The sequence below is a fragment of the Bos indicus genome, chromosome 8, assembly GCF_029378745.1.
Source record: "Bos indicus isolate NIAB-ARS_2022 breed Sahiwal x Tharparkar chromosome 8, NIAB-ARS_B.indTharparkar_mat_pri_1.0, whole genome shotgun sequence".
Taxonomy (NCBI): domain Eukaryota; kingdom Metazoa; phylum Chordata; class Mammalia; order Artiodactyla; family Bovidae; genus Bos; species Bos indicus.
Genome location: NC_091767.1, coordinates 43,450,551 through 43,461,112, shown reverse-complemented (window position 1 = coordinate 43,461,112; position 10,562 = coordinate 43,450,551). Strand labels below are relative to the sequence as shown.

The following is a 10,562-nucleotide window of genomic DNA, read 5'->3' as shown; positions in this document are numbered from 1 at the left end:
CAAACTTTTTTTGTGCCGTCCCTCTCTCTTAGGGTAACCACTAGTTTAGCAAACCTACTTTCTTAATTTTGTTTTTTAATATTTAAAACAACTAGCGAAGGGCTAACGATTTCCTGTCCTCCGCCCCCTCCCCCGGTAAAAGCACTAAATTAAATAAAAACCCAGTCGGCCAACTGCTTGCCCACGCAGCCAGCAGTGTTGGAAGTTTGTAGTTCGTTAGCATGTCTCGGTAGAAGCAATGAACAGGCTGTTTGCTGCTGCTGCTGCTGCTAAGTCGCTTCAGTCGTGTCCGACTCTGTGCGACCCCATAGACGGCAGCCCACCAGGCTCCCCCGTCCCTGGGATTCTCCAGGCAAGAACACTGGAGTGGGTTGCCATTTCCTTCTCCAATGCATGAAAGTGAAAAGTGAAGGTGAAGTCAGTCAGTGGTTTTCTACTCTTAGCGACCCCATGGACTGCAGCCTACCAGGCTCCTCCACCCATGGGATTTTCCAGGCAAGAGTACTGGAGTAGGGTGCCATTGCTACAAAGGTAAAAACAGCTAACGGGGAGACGCAGAAGGGCAGGTACCAAAATCAGAAGCCGCGCAGGGAAATAAAAAACACGAAACCATTGTGAGTTTTTCTGGCTTGAAACGAAGGGCTTCTCGAAGTATGAGACTTCAGAACAGAGGCAGACCTAGGACCTTGCATACCAGTCCATTGCCCTCCCACTGCGTGACCCAGGGCTCCTCTTTGAACTTCAGTTTCATCATTGGGAAAAACGGGACAAATAACACACTTCTGCGCTCAAGAATTCAAACTCTCTAACATGGTGAATAAATACACACTGATGAGTGTAAAAAACTACGGAAAAGGTTAAGAATCACAGTGTTTCTAGGTGGTGCCAAACAGGAGTCTGCTTGGCTCTTTGTCCTGTGTTTGAGCGGACACAGCTCCCATGTCACCCTGCGAAATGCCCAGAGGGACTGAGCAGCGGACAGCAATAAACAGAACTGTTTCTCTACCTCCTTCGCTGGGCATGGAAAGCGGCTCGAGAGAGAAGAACCCGCACAGAGAGAAATCCAAGTGCCTGGTAACTAGGGAAGAACTTTCCGCATCGCCCCCTGCGCCTTCAGCACATCGCGTTAGTTTCACAGTAGTCTTTCCTAAGCTGCCTCGTTCCCACCTGTTCGAGCTTGGTTAATTCTGCCTGCCTGTCTGCCTGCTCCGCTGCTCTGTCGTGTCCGTCTCTTTGCGACCCGCTAGGCTCCTCTGTCCATGGGATTTTCCAAGCAAGAACACTGGAGTGGGTTGCCATGCCTTCCTCCAGGGGATCGTCCCGACCCAGGGATCAAACCCACGTCTCTTGAGTCTCCAGCATTAGCAAGCAGGTTCTTTACCACTAGCGGTTAACTTCTAACTTTCAGTAATTTCCTTTGTTTAACAAATATCTGTAGCGGGCCTACTATGTGTTCAGTGCACAGGCATTCAGTTTTCTAATTCGTCTTCTAAACCAATCCTAAGAAGCACTGATTATTTAAAGATATAACTAGAAAAGTGTCCAAGTGACTTTATATTTAGTTCGAGATAAAATGCAGCCTTGAATTAGAAGACTAATTCCCTTTTTCAAGATGTCAGAAACGTAACCGTTATTAAAACATTTACGTAAGAGATTTACGAAGGAGCCCTTTCCCCTCTTGTAAATACATTCACGAATACCAAAAAGTTCTCTTTAAAAGGCGGTTTCGTTTAAAAAAAATGCTTAGAGTGAATATATTGTACTTAGATCTCTTAAAGGCACGTATATCCCGTTCTCTCCCAAATCAACTCATAGGAATTCATATAGAAAAATATAAGTGACTTGGTGACCTGCCTATCTCACGGGCGTGGTGAAAGTTAACGAGGAACCACTTTTCATCTTGAGGATGAGTGGCGCTAGCCCCCAAAGTATCTGCAGGTCATTATGTCCTCTTAAGCCGGCGCTGGGGTGCAAGGTAACCATTGATTTGTTCTTGCAGGAGAAAGTAGGATGCCTCCGTGCGCTTCTCTTATTTCCGCTCCTAACACTGGGTTAATGATTGAGTCGCAGACACACTGGTGATGCAGATGACTTAAGTTTTTCTGAAAGCTGCCTTGTCGTCTGTTACTTTCTCTTGAGGACAACGTGATTTGTAAGACTGTTGTCTACTTATTTTCTAGCCCACGAGATAAATGGCGACTTCGCTCCCGCCGGCGCCGTCACACTTCGGTTTTAACCTCGGGACAGACTTCCCGGCTGCACCGAAGGCCGCCAGGGAGGATTCTGGCGGAGCGCGGCGGGAGGGGCGCGGCGGTTGCGAGGAGGCGGGGAGCGCCGGGCCGAAGCGCCTCGGCCAATCAGCGTGCACACCGCCTGACAACCGGCCAATCAGCGGGCACAGAGCTCGGGGGCCCAAGCGGATAATACTGGGAAAGGGAGCCGAGGCTGGCGACTTCAGCCAGGGGCAGTGCGCTGTTCGCTGCTGCTTGCGCCTGCCTGTCCGCGCGTTCTGGGAACTCGAGATCGAAACCTGGTCAAGACGACCCAACCTTCCAGTTCAGCTAAGGTCAGAGAAAGCCAGAAGCAGACTCAGCGAGGTGAAGCGCCTGGCTGCTGAGGAATGATCAGAGTCCGGGATGTGCGGAGCCTGGTCGCTAAGAATTTGACTCACTTTCTCCATGCTCCTTCTCTTCCACTCCTCATCCACTGGACTCCGGGCCTCCAGCTGTCAGCCCCAGATTTCGTGACAGGGTGTGGCGACCCCGATTTCTGTTTGCAAGCCCTGCCAGCAGCCCAAGAGCAAGGTCCCAAGGCTGGATTTCTTTTGCCTAGGCTGCTTAGCCGGGGCCTCAGAGTCTTGGTGAGTTGATGTGATGTTGCTGGGGTGGGCAAAGGGCGTGAATCATCTTTCCCTACCTTTCCTATTCTACTTGTATGTCTTGTCTTTAAGTGCAAATCATGAACGATGTACACAGAGCCCGCCTGGCTTAGTGCTGCGCGGCTGAAACACTGCTGATGCTGGACGGGTGTCTGCAGCTCTGTGCCCAATGTCCCCATGGGATTCTATTGGCAGCAAAACAACTTTGATTTTTAGTTGATTAAATCTGGAGTATCCTGGGGGTGGGGGGAGTGTGCTGGGGTGTGGGGGGAGTTTGGGGAGGATAAGAGAATCTCTCCAAGCCCGACAGGTGTAGGAGGATGACAGGTGTGTGGGAATTGTGGGTGGTACCTCGCAGGGTCCAAAGGTCCCTTGTGATCTGGAAGAAAACAGTTCTTCCATGGACATTTTTATATTCATCATGGCTATACTAGTTGGATATGGCAAAGCCTGATTAGTGACCAAGGCCGTGGTAGTTGAACACGCTATCTTTACCCAGGGACTTGTCCCCAAAGCGTGTGTGTGTAAAGCCAGAGAGGGTTGGTGTTCACAGAGCACTTAGAATGCACAGATAGGAACCTTGTTGGCTTGGGGAACCGTGACGGGGCCTAAAGATACAAGAAATAAATGCTCGTGTGGTCTGGATGTGAAGGACGTGTAGAGAAGTGGGCTTCTCAAGAGGTCGGAGGCAGGCAGACCAGGCGCTCTGGGCCCCAAGCCTGGGGACGGTGCCTGACGGCTGTCGGTCGGTGGGTCTTTGGGTGTTTTCCTGTCTCTCCAGAGTGCAGGCCACTGAGCATAGGCCCGGGCGAGGCGTGGTGCGCCATGGCGGACGGGCAGCCGGGTCCCGCCGTGGACTGGGAGATCGACGTGGAGAGCCTGGAGCTGGAGGAGGACAGCCGCGGGGCACCGCCGCCAACGCCGCCCGGGCCCAGCCCGCCGCCTGCCTACGAGGACGACGACGACGCGGAGGACGAGGACGACGTCGACGCGGAGGACGAGGGAGACGGGGAGGAGGCGGCCGCATCTCCAGGGGTGCCGGGGCGGCCGGAGCGGCAGGGAGCCCTGGCCCCAAGGCCGTCCACGGCGCTGCAGGCCTCGCAGGCGCCCGCCGGGCCTCCGGAGCGCGGCGCAAACGCGGGCGGCGGCGCGGAGCCGCGCAAGCTCAGTCGCACGCCCAAGTGCGCGCGCTGCCGCAACCACGGCGTGGTTTCCTGCCTCAAGGGCCACAAGCGCTTCTGCCGCTGGCGTGACTGCCAGTGCGCCAACTGCCTGCTGGTGGTGGAGCGGCAGCGCGTCATGGCCGCCCAGGTGGCGCTCCGGAGGCAGCAGGCCACGGAGGTGCGTACCCGCCAGCCGGCTCACCCCCTCCCGGGTGTTTGGGGCCGCGGTGGGGGTCGGGAGTCGGGGAGGCAGGTAACGCACACTCTTCGGCCCGGGTCTTCCAGGCGCCTGGCCCTGCCTCAGAAGGATGTGAGGACACCTCTGCCCACGCTGGCCTGCGGTGTCGGGAGGCAGGAAGCCATGGCCATCGCTGGGGAACTTGGCAGAAAAGATTTTGTGTGAAGAAGCAGGCAGAGAGGTCTTGAAAGTGGTTTAGTTCCTTTGGGGACATTATGGGACATAATTTTATTTCGATTTTCTATATTTTATCGTTTATTTTGGTGGTGTTGGGAAGCGGAGGACAGAGGCCATTGCAGCTCCCTAAGTCCATGGGCGTATTACCCAGCTGATCGAGAAAAAGAACCACCCAGCACGTAGAGCTCACAGCACTTCCGCAGTCACGGGCCACTTAGGAAAGTTGCTGCCTATTTATGTGTTTGTCAGTCGTGTCCCACTCTGCGACCCCACGGACTGTAGTCCACCAGGCTTCTCTGTCCAGGGGGTTTTCCCGGCAAGAATACTGGAGTGGGTTGCCGTTTCTTACAGATGAGAGCAAAAGTGACGTGGGAATTTTGAAGAGACGTCTGACTTCCAGGAGAACTACCTAAGAACCAGTTGACAGATCTCTGCCGCCAGCGCGGGGCTGTGGCTGTGACGAGAGCCTGAATCTTCTTTAAGGGAAAGGGTCTTCTTGAACCTCGGCCTGGGACTGTGTGTTTCTTGTGTCCCTGTGCAAGCGCGGCGCTCCGAAGAGAGCGGGCAGCTCCCACTTGGGGGTGGATGGAGAATTTTTGATATTACTTTTTGGCGAGAAGGGGCCGGGGAGTGGACCACAGGCAGGCCTTGGGCAGTGATCCTCATGGGAAGCCTCCCAAAGGCCCTAGAGAGCGCGGCGCGCTGGGCTCCAGAGGTGCCTGGGCCGCGGCGCGGCCTCCTCGGGTGTCCCGCGTGTTGCAAGGCGGTCTCTGCGTTCGCTCGCGCTCCCCGCGGCTTGCGGGCGGGGACGCGGGTGGGGAAGGGCCCGGAATTCCACCTACCGGGCGGTGACAGAGGGTGCGCCCGACTCTGGTTTTGCTCACCTTCGGGTGCCCAGTGAACAGCTTGGAGTTTTGGGCAGACCTGGAAACTTTCGACTTTTCCGCGTCGACTCTCTGTACCGGATCCCATCAGCCCTGCTTCGAGGAGAAACCTGCTCCACATCTCTGACCAACGTCGTCGGGTGCCCGGCGGAGTCTTTGGCCCTAGGCTGGGCTCCGAGGTTACAGCGGTTCGCCGCAGCTCTGTTTTAGGGCCCGGCTCCTACCATCTCATCCACTGTGGATTTCACGTCCTCCCCGCTTGTCCCTCCACTTCTGAATGTGGACTATGTCTGGATGACTCTCGAAAAGTGGCCCCAGGGAAAGCCCGGGCCCTTGCCCCACAATTGGAGGGTTCAGACAGAGCATCTAGCTCATTGTGCTGGAACTAAGCGGTGCTGATATTAATTTGTTTAGAATCATCTTTACATGGGATGGGAAAATAAATACATTTAGAACGAGGAAGATTACTCATGCCTCTCCCTTCTCTTACACCACCTCCCCCCCCCCCCCCCCCACCCTAGGGCTCTATTGATTATGTTTCTTGTATTTACAGGACAAGAAGGGGCTTTCCGGGAAACAGAATAATTTCGAGCGCAAAGCAGTGTATCAGAGGCAAGTCAGGGCACCCAGTTTGCTGGCCAAAAGCATTTTAGAAGGTAAAGCAACGCAGAATTATCCTTTAGCCTTTTAAACTGTGTTCTCAGTGATTCTCATTATTCAGGCACATGGCATTTTTACTTATCTGTGAAGGAGCAATCTGAGGGGGAATTGCTTTTTATTGGAAAGTTTGGGTTTGGGAAGGAAATCAGGATTTGGGAAAATTAATCTCACATACCTCCTTTTTTTCACTGGTAATTTTGTTTTCTGCCTAGTAGTTAATGGGTTAACATGGAGTACATGTGAAATTTGCCCTAGTGTGAGGGATGTACAGATACATTGCCAAGTGATCCCAGAGCAGATGTCCTGGAAGGAAATAAATTAAAAGAAAAGAAATCTTTAGTTTCATTTGGAACTAAATAGAATGAGTCAAGTGAGTTTAACAGCTACCCACTGCCTTTAGTCTGGGCAGTCCAGCCTTTAATACCTCTCTTTTTAATTGTACTCCTTTTCTCTCTGGATTATCTACTTAAATTGCAGTTATTCCACGCTTCATTTTGCTATATTGACAGTTTATAGATTGTAGAATGTGGAAAAAGTTTTGAATCACACAAGAGAAGTGGAGGTTGAATTTGAACAGAGTGATGTCTCTCTCTCCGTGTGTTTGTTTTCTCTAAAGCTTGGGAATATGTTACTTTTTCTTACAATACTACTGATTTTTAAAAATGGTTCAGTTTGGGTATGGAATTTATTTATTGATATAATAATATATTGACTGTTTCTCACCATTTAAAGAAAGGGAAAGTTTATATTTGCTCTAATTGCTGCCATTTCATAAGGCTCAGGTTGAAAAGCAGGTTTTTTTTTTTTTTTTTTAAAGTAGGCATTTGAATTGTTTTTCCTATGTGGCTTCTGAATTGAGTTGTTTCTGGACAGGTTTTAAAGTTTGTTCATGTCTCACCCTGCGCTGTATACTTCTGACCTTAGAATGGCTTCTCATGCATTCAAAATGAATTTGGTTACAAACTGGGTAAACAGATTTATAACCATAGGGACCACACTGATAAATTGAAATTGTGCCAAAGCAACTTGAGAAGTGGGAGGACAAAATGGAATAGAAAATCCAAGTAAATAACTTTCTGGCAAGAGCTCACCATAGAAATGTACACATTCATTTTCAAATTATATTTTATTTGCAAATGAGTATGATGGGTTTGTCACTATGTAAACACAAACATCACAAATGAATCCTTCAAACAGACTTGACAGTGGTGAGTGCTTGGGGCTGATGAAATACTCAAAGTATTTTGTGCTGCCAGGAATTCTATTTATGATTTATACTAATCTTTGTTTTTTACTTTATCCCTATTTATAAGATGTATAATGACTTAATCTATGTTCTAGTGATTGCTTGTTCAACCATTTTGGTATCTGGCCAATGTGATTAGTACTGGTGAAAGATGTTTCAGATCAGTTATTTTCCGTATAGCAGGGGGTACTCTGGCCTTTGTTTGTACTGGTAGTCAGAGGTGGGGGTAGGGGCCCGGTTAAATTGTTCACTGCAGAGTCTCTTTAGTTAACAGCTCTTTTCAATTTTCTATGCTTTTCTGTTTCCTTAAGTCTTTCCTCTTTTTCTCCTCACTAATCTTTTTTAACTTTCTCTTTTTCCCTAGTTCTCCTTGGATTATTCTGCAACTGTAACAATGTGTACATAATGAGCCAACTTTAGAAAATAAAAGTGACATCAGCTCTAGGTATAGATATCTTTTTTTAAATAATGGAAAAAGGTGACATGGATAGTAATAAAGAATTGATTGAAGCAAGCTGAGCAGCCTTGTCTTCTTAATATATAGGCGCCTGGGGAGAATATTAAAATTTCAGCCAGTCAAGTATGCCTGTCAAAATAAACAAACCTATCATAACAACAACAACAACAAAAAGTTACAGTATGGATATTCTTCCCTGGGAAGGGATTCATTTTAAATTGAACCCATACTTTTGCTTTCTGTATAAAAATATTAGTAATATGGAACTGTACATAACTGTTGTGCTGATATGTATTGTTTCTGTTGCTTTCTGGATTTCCAGATTTTTTCTTATTAGATGTTAATCTCTGTCATGTGCAATGCTTACTTATTTTAGGCTACCGCCCCATTCCACCAGAGACTTATGTGGGAGGGAGTTTACCTCTACCTCCCCCTGTAAGTGACCGGATGAGGAAAAGGCGGGCCTTTGCTGATAAAGAGTTGGAGAACATTATGCTGGAGAGAGAATATAAAGAGAGGGAGATGTTGGAAGCTTCCCAAGCTGCTGCCTTATTCCTGCCCAACCGCATGGTGCATGGTTCTGAGTACAGCTCCTACAAAAGCGCCTACAGCCCTACCCCAGTGGAACCACCAAGCAAAGACTTCTGCAATTTTTTGCCCACCTGCCTTGATCTCACCATGCAGTATTCAGGCTCTGGGAATATGGAACTGATTTCTTCTAATGTCAGCGTGGCCACGACTTACAGACAGTATCCCCTCTCCTCGAGACTTTTAGTTTGGCCCAAGTGTGGCCCCATTAGTGACACCGTCCTCTACCAGCAGTGCCTGCTGAACACTACCACGTCAGTTCAGGCCCTGAAGCCTGGGACCAGCTGGGACTTGAAGGGAGTACGACTGCAGGATGGACTTGGAGCAGATCATGACATGATGCCACCGAAATTGGAAGGCTCTCTGGTGCTGCCTCACACTCCTGAGGGCCACATCTTAAGAAGTGACCTTCAGGGTCACCAGGCCCTCCCGGAGAGGTCTGCGTTCTCCCCACCCCGACGGAATTTCTCGCCCGTTGTTGACACGGACACCCTGGCAGCTCAAGGGCACGTCTTAACCAAGATCAGCAAAGAAAGCACCAGGCACCCTCTGCCACTTAAACATAATCCATTCCACTCATTATTCCAACAAACTCATAATGACAAATCAGGTCCCGAGTTGAAAACATCATCTGTCAAAGAGGCCTTTGAAGAGGGCCCTAAGAAACCCAGGGAGTGTTTAGTCAAGGAGAACCAGAAATACACATTTACAATAGATAGATGTGCAAAAGACCTTTTCGTAGCCAAACAAGTCGGAACAAAACTCTCAGTGAATGAACCCCTGTCATTTTCTGTTGAGTCTATTCTTAAGAGGCCTTCATCTGCCATCACTCATGTCTCTCAGTGAAAGGCTGCTTAAATGGAAAGTTGGATTTGCTGCCGTCTCAGAGGATTCTTACTAGTCACTAATTTTTTTAAAGATAAAAGTTGTATAAAGAAATTTCTAATGTAAATGATGATGATTAAAAAAATTCTGTATAATCTTTGCATGTACTTTACCTTACCACATAAATATATTTAAAGATGGAAATTGCTTATGTGCAAATTTTCAGGCTTTACATACCATTTCAAAAAGCAATAAAATTGACACTGTTTTCTAAAAGACCCAGAATTTGCTTAAGTAAATAGTTTCTCTGTCTAGGTAAAAAAGCAAGTGTCCATGAAACGTGTTCTTTATTTTTCTGTGATGCTGTGTATTTTCAGGTGCTCTTAATGGTTTCTGGGAGCCATAGGGGAACACTTATAATGCCTTTGTTGTGCATTTTGGAGGTCATCTAAGTGTAGGTATTTAAGACTGAGGCAAACATAGCTAAGGAGAACATAAGGAAGATTTAGTTTATAGAATCTTCATTTCATGTGATTGGACAAAGTGAATTAATTTGAAGGGAAATGAAGTTTAATATCATTTATATGACATAGGTTCTTGGCATGGGTCCCAGTTTCCTTCACTGATGGGCCTCAGGCTTCCTTTCTAGGTTGAACATTCATTCTGTGATTTTTTAGGTTGCTGGGAGCCACAGAGCAGGTTCCCCTGCACATGGTGAACCCCAACTCAGCTCTGCGTTACTTTGTTCTTTCCTGGGATCTGGTGACAGCAGGCATTTAGCAGCAGACCTCGTCACAACTCGCAGCTGATCTGGGAGTCTCAGCTTCACGTGTCCCACATTTTTGCCAGTGTCAAAGGTGTAGCTTTCAGTGTAGCTCTCTTCTGAGATAAAAACATTTTGTCTTCAAACTGCTTCAGCAGATAGTTACCGAAGCCTGCAGATGTTTATCACAGCATAAGGGTGGCTTCTTGTTTCTTACAACTTCCTCCCTGTTTTTAAGTTGTTATCCCCTTGTTATGTTCAACAAAATGTTATCTGTTGTTCTATAAGATTGATAAAATGTCAGTAAGGCATTTACGAAAGTATGAAATTCATCCCTGAAGACTTCACCCGTGGACCTGGAATCAAGTACTAGGATGTTATGGTCATTTCAAATAATCAAGAGCCAAATCCACCTTTTATTTTGCCATGGAGTGAGGTTTTTACTTTCAACTCTGCTCTCATTGGGTAACAGGAACGCTAGGTGGGCATATGGAATGTGCCAAGACATTCAGTAGTTTGAAGAATTTTTCACTCTGAAAAACATTAAAAATTATTTAAGAATGATTTTCTTGCTACTGATGAGCTCATATAAGGCTCAAGGGGTTCTCTGGATTGTTGCTTAAAATCAACAGCAGTTGCAAAAACAAGCCAGACTGTAGATTGATTTTCAGTTTGTACTTGTA

General features: G+C 47.9%; 1 protein-coding gene across 5 annotated transcripts; it reads left to right on the top strand.

Moving 5' to 3' along the window:
• Window positions 1–2,448: 2,448 nt before the first annotated feature.
• DMRT2 (doublesex and mab-3 related transcription factor 2) lies at window positions 2,449–9,590 on the top strand. 5 transcript variants are annotated; one of them, XM_019966027.2, is made up of 5 exons: window positions 2,449–2,860; window positions 3,660–4,219; window positions 5,894–5,996; window positions 7,611–7,691; window positions 8,080–8,213. In XM_019966027.2, exons 2-4 carry the CDS (start codon window positions 3,704–3,706, stop codon window positions 7,664–7,666), a joined length of 675 nt encoding a protein of 224 aa, XP_019821586.2. In that variant the 5' UTR covers window positions 2,449–2,860; window positions 3,660–3,703; the 3' UTR covers window positions 7,667–7,691; window positions 8,080–8,213. The 5 variants fall into 5 exon arrangements, with proteins under 5 accessions (XP_019821586.2, XP_019821585.2, XP_070650702.1 ...); XM_019966026.2 differs by lacking the exon at window positions 7,611–7,691 and having other exon boundaries at window positions 8,080–9,590; XM_070794601.1 differs by lacking the exon at window positions 8,080–8,213 and having other exon boundaries at window positions 7,611–7,760.
• Window positions 9,591–10,562: the final 972 nt, after the last annotated feature.

Excerpts from the sequence above, each read along its gene's own strand:
- DMRT2 (XM_019966026.2), top strand. The coding sequence starts at position 3,704 with ATGGCGGACGGGCAGCCGGGTCCCGCCGTGGACTGGGAGATCGACGTG. Across the intron at positions 4,220-5,893 it reads GGAGGCAGCAGGCCACGGAG|GACAAGAAGGGGCTTTCCGG; the intron begins GTGCGTACCCGC and ends TTGTATTTACAG. Across the intron at positions 5,997-8,079 it reads GGCCAAAAGCATTTTAGAAG|GCTACCGCCCCATTCCACCA; the intron begins GTAAAGCAACGC and ends TACTTATTTTAG.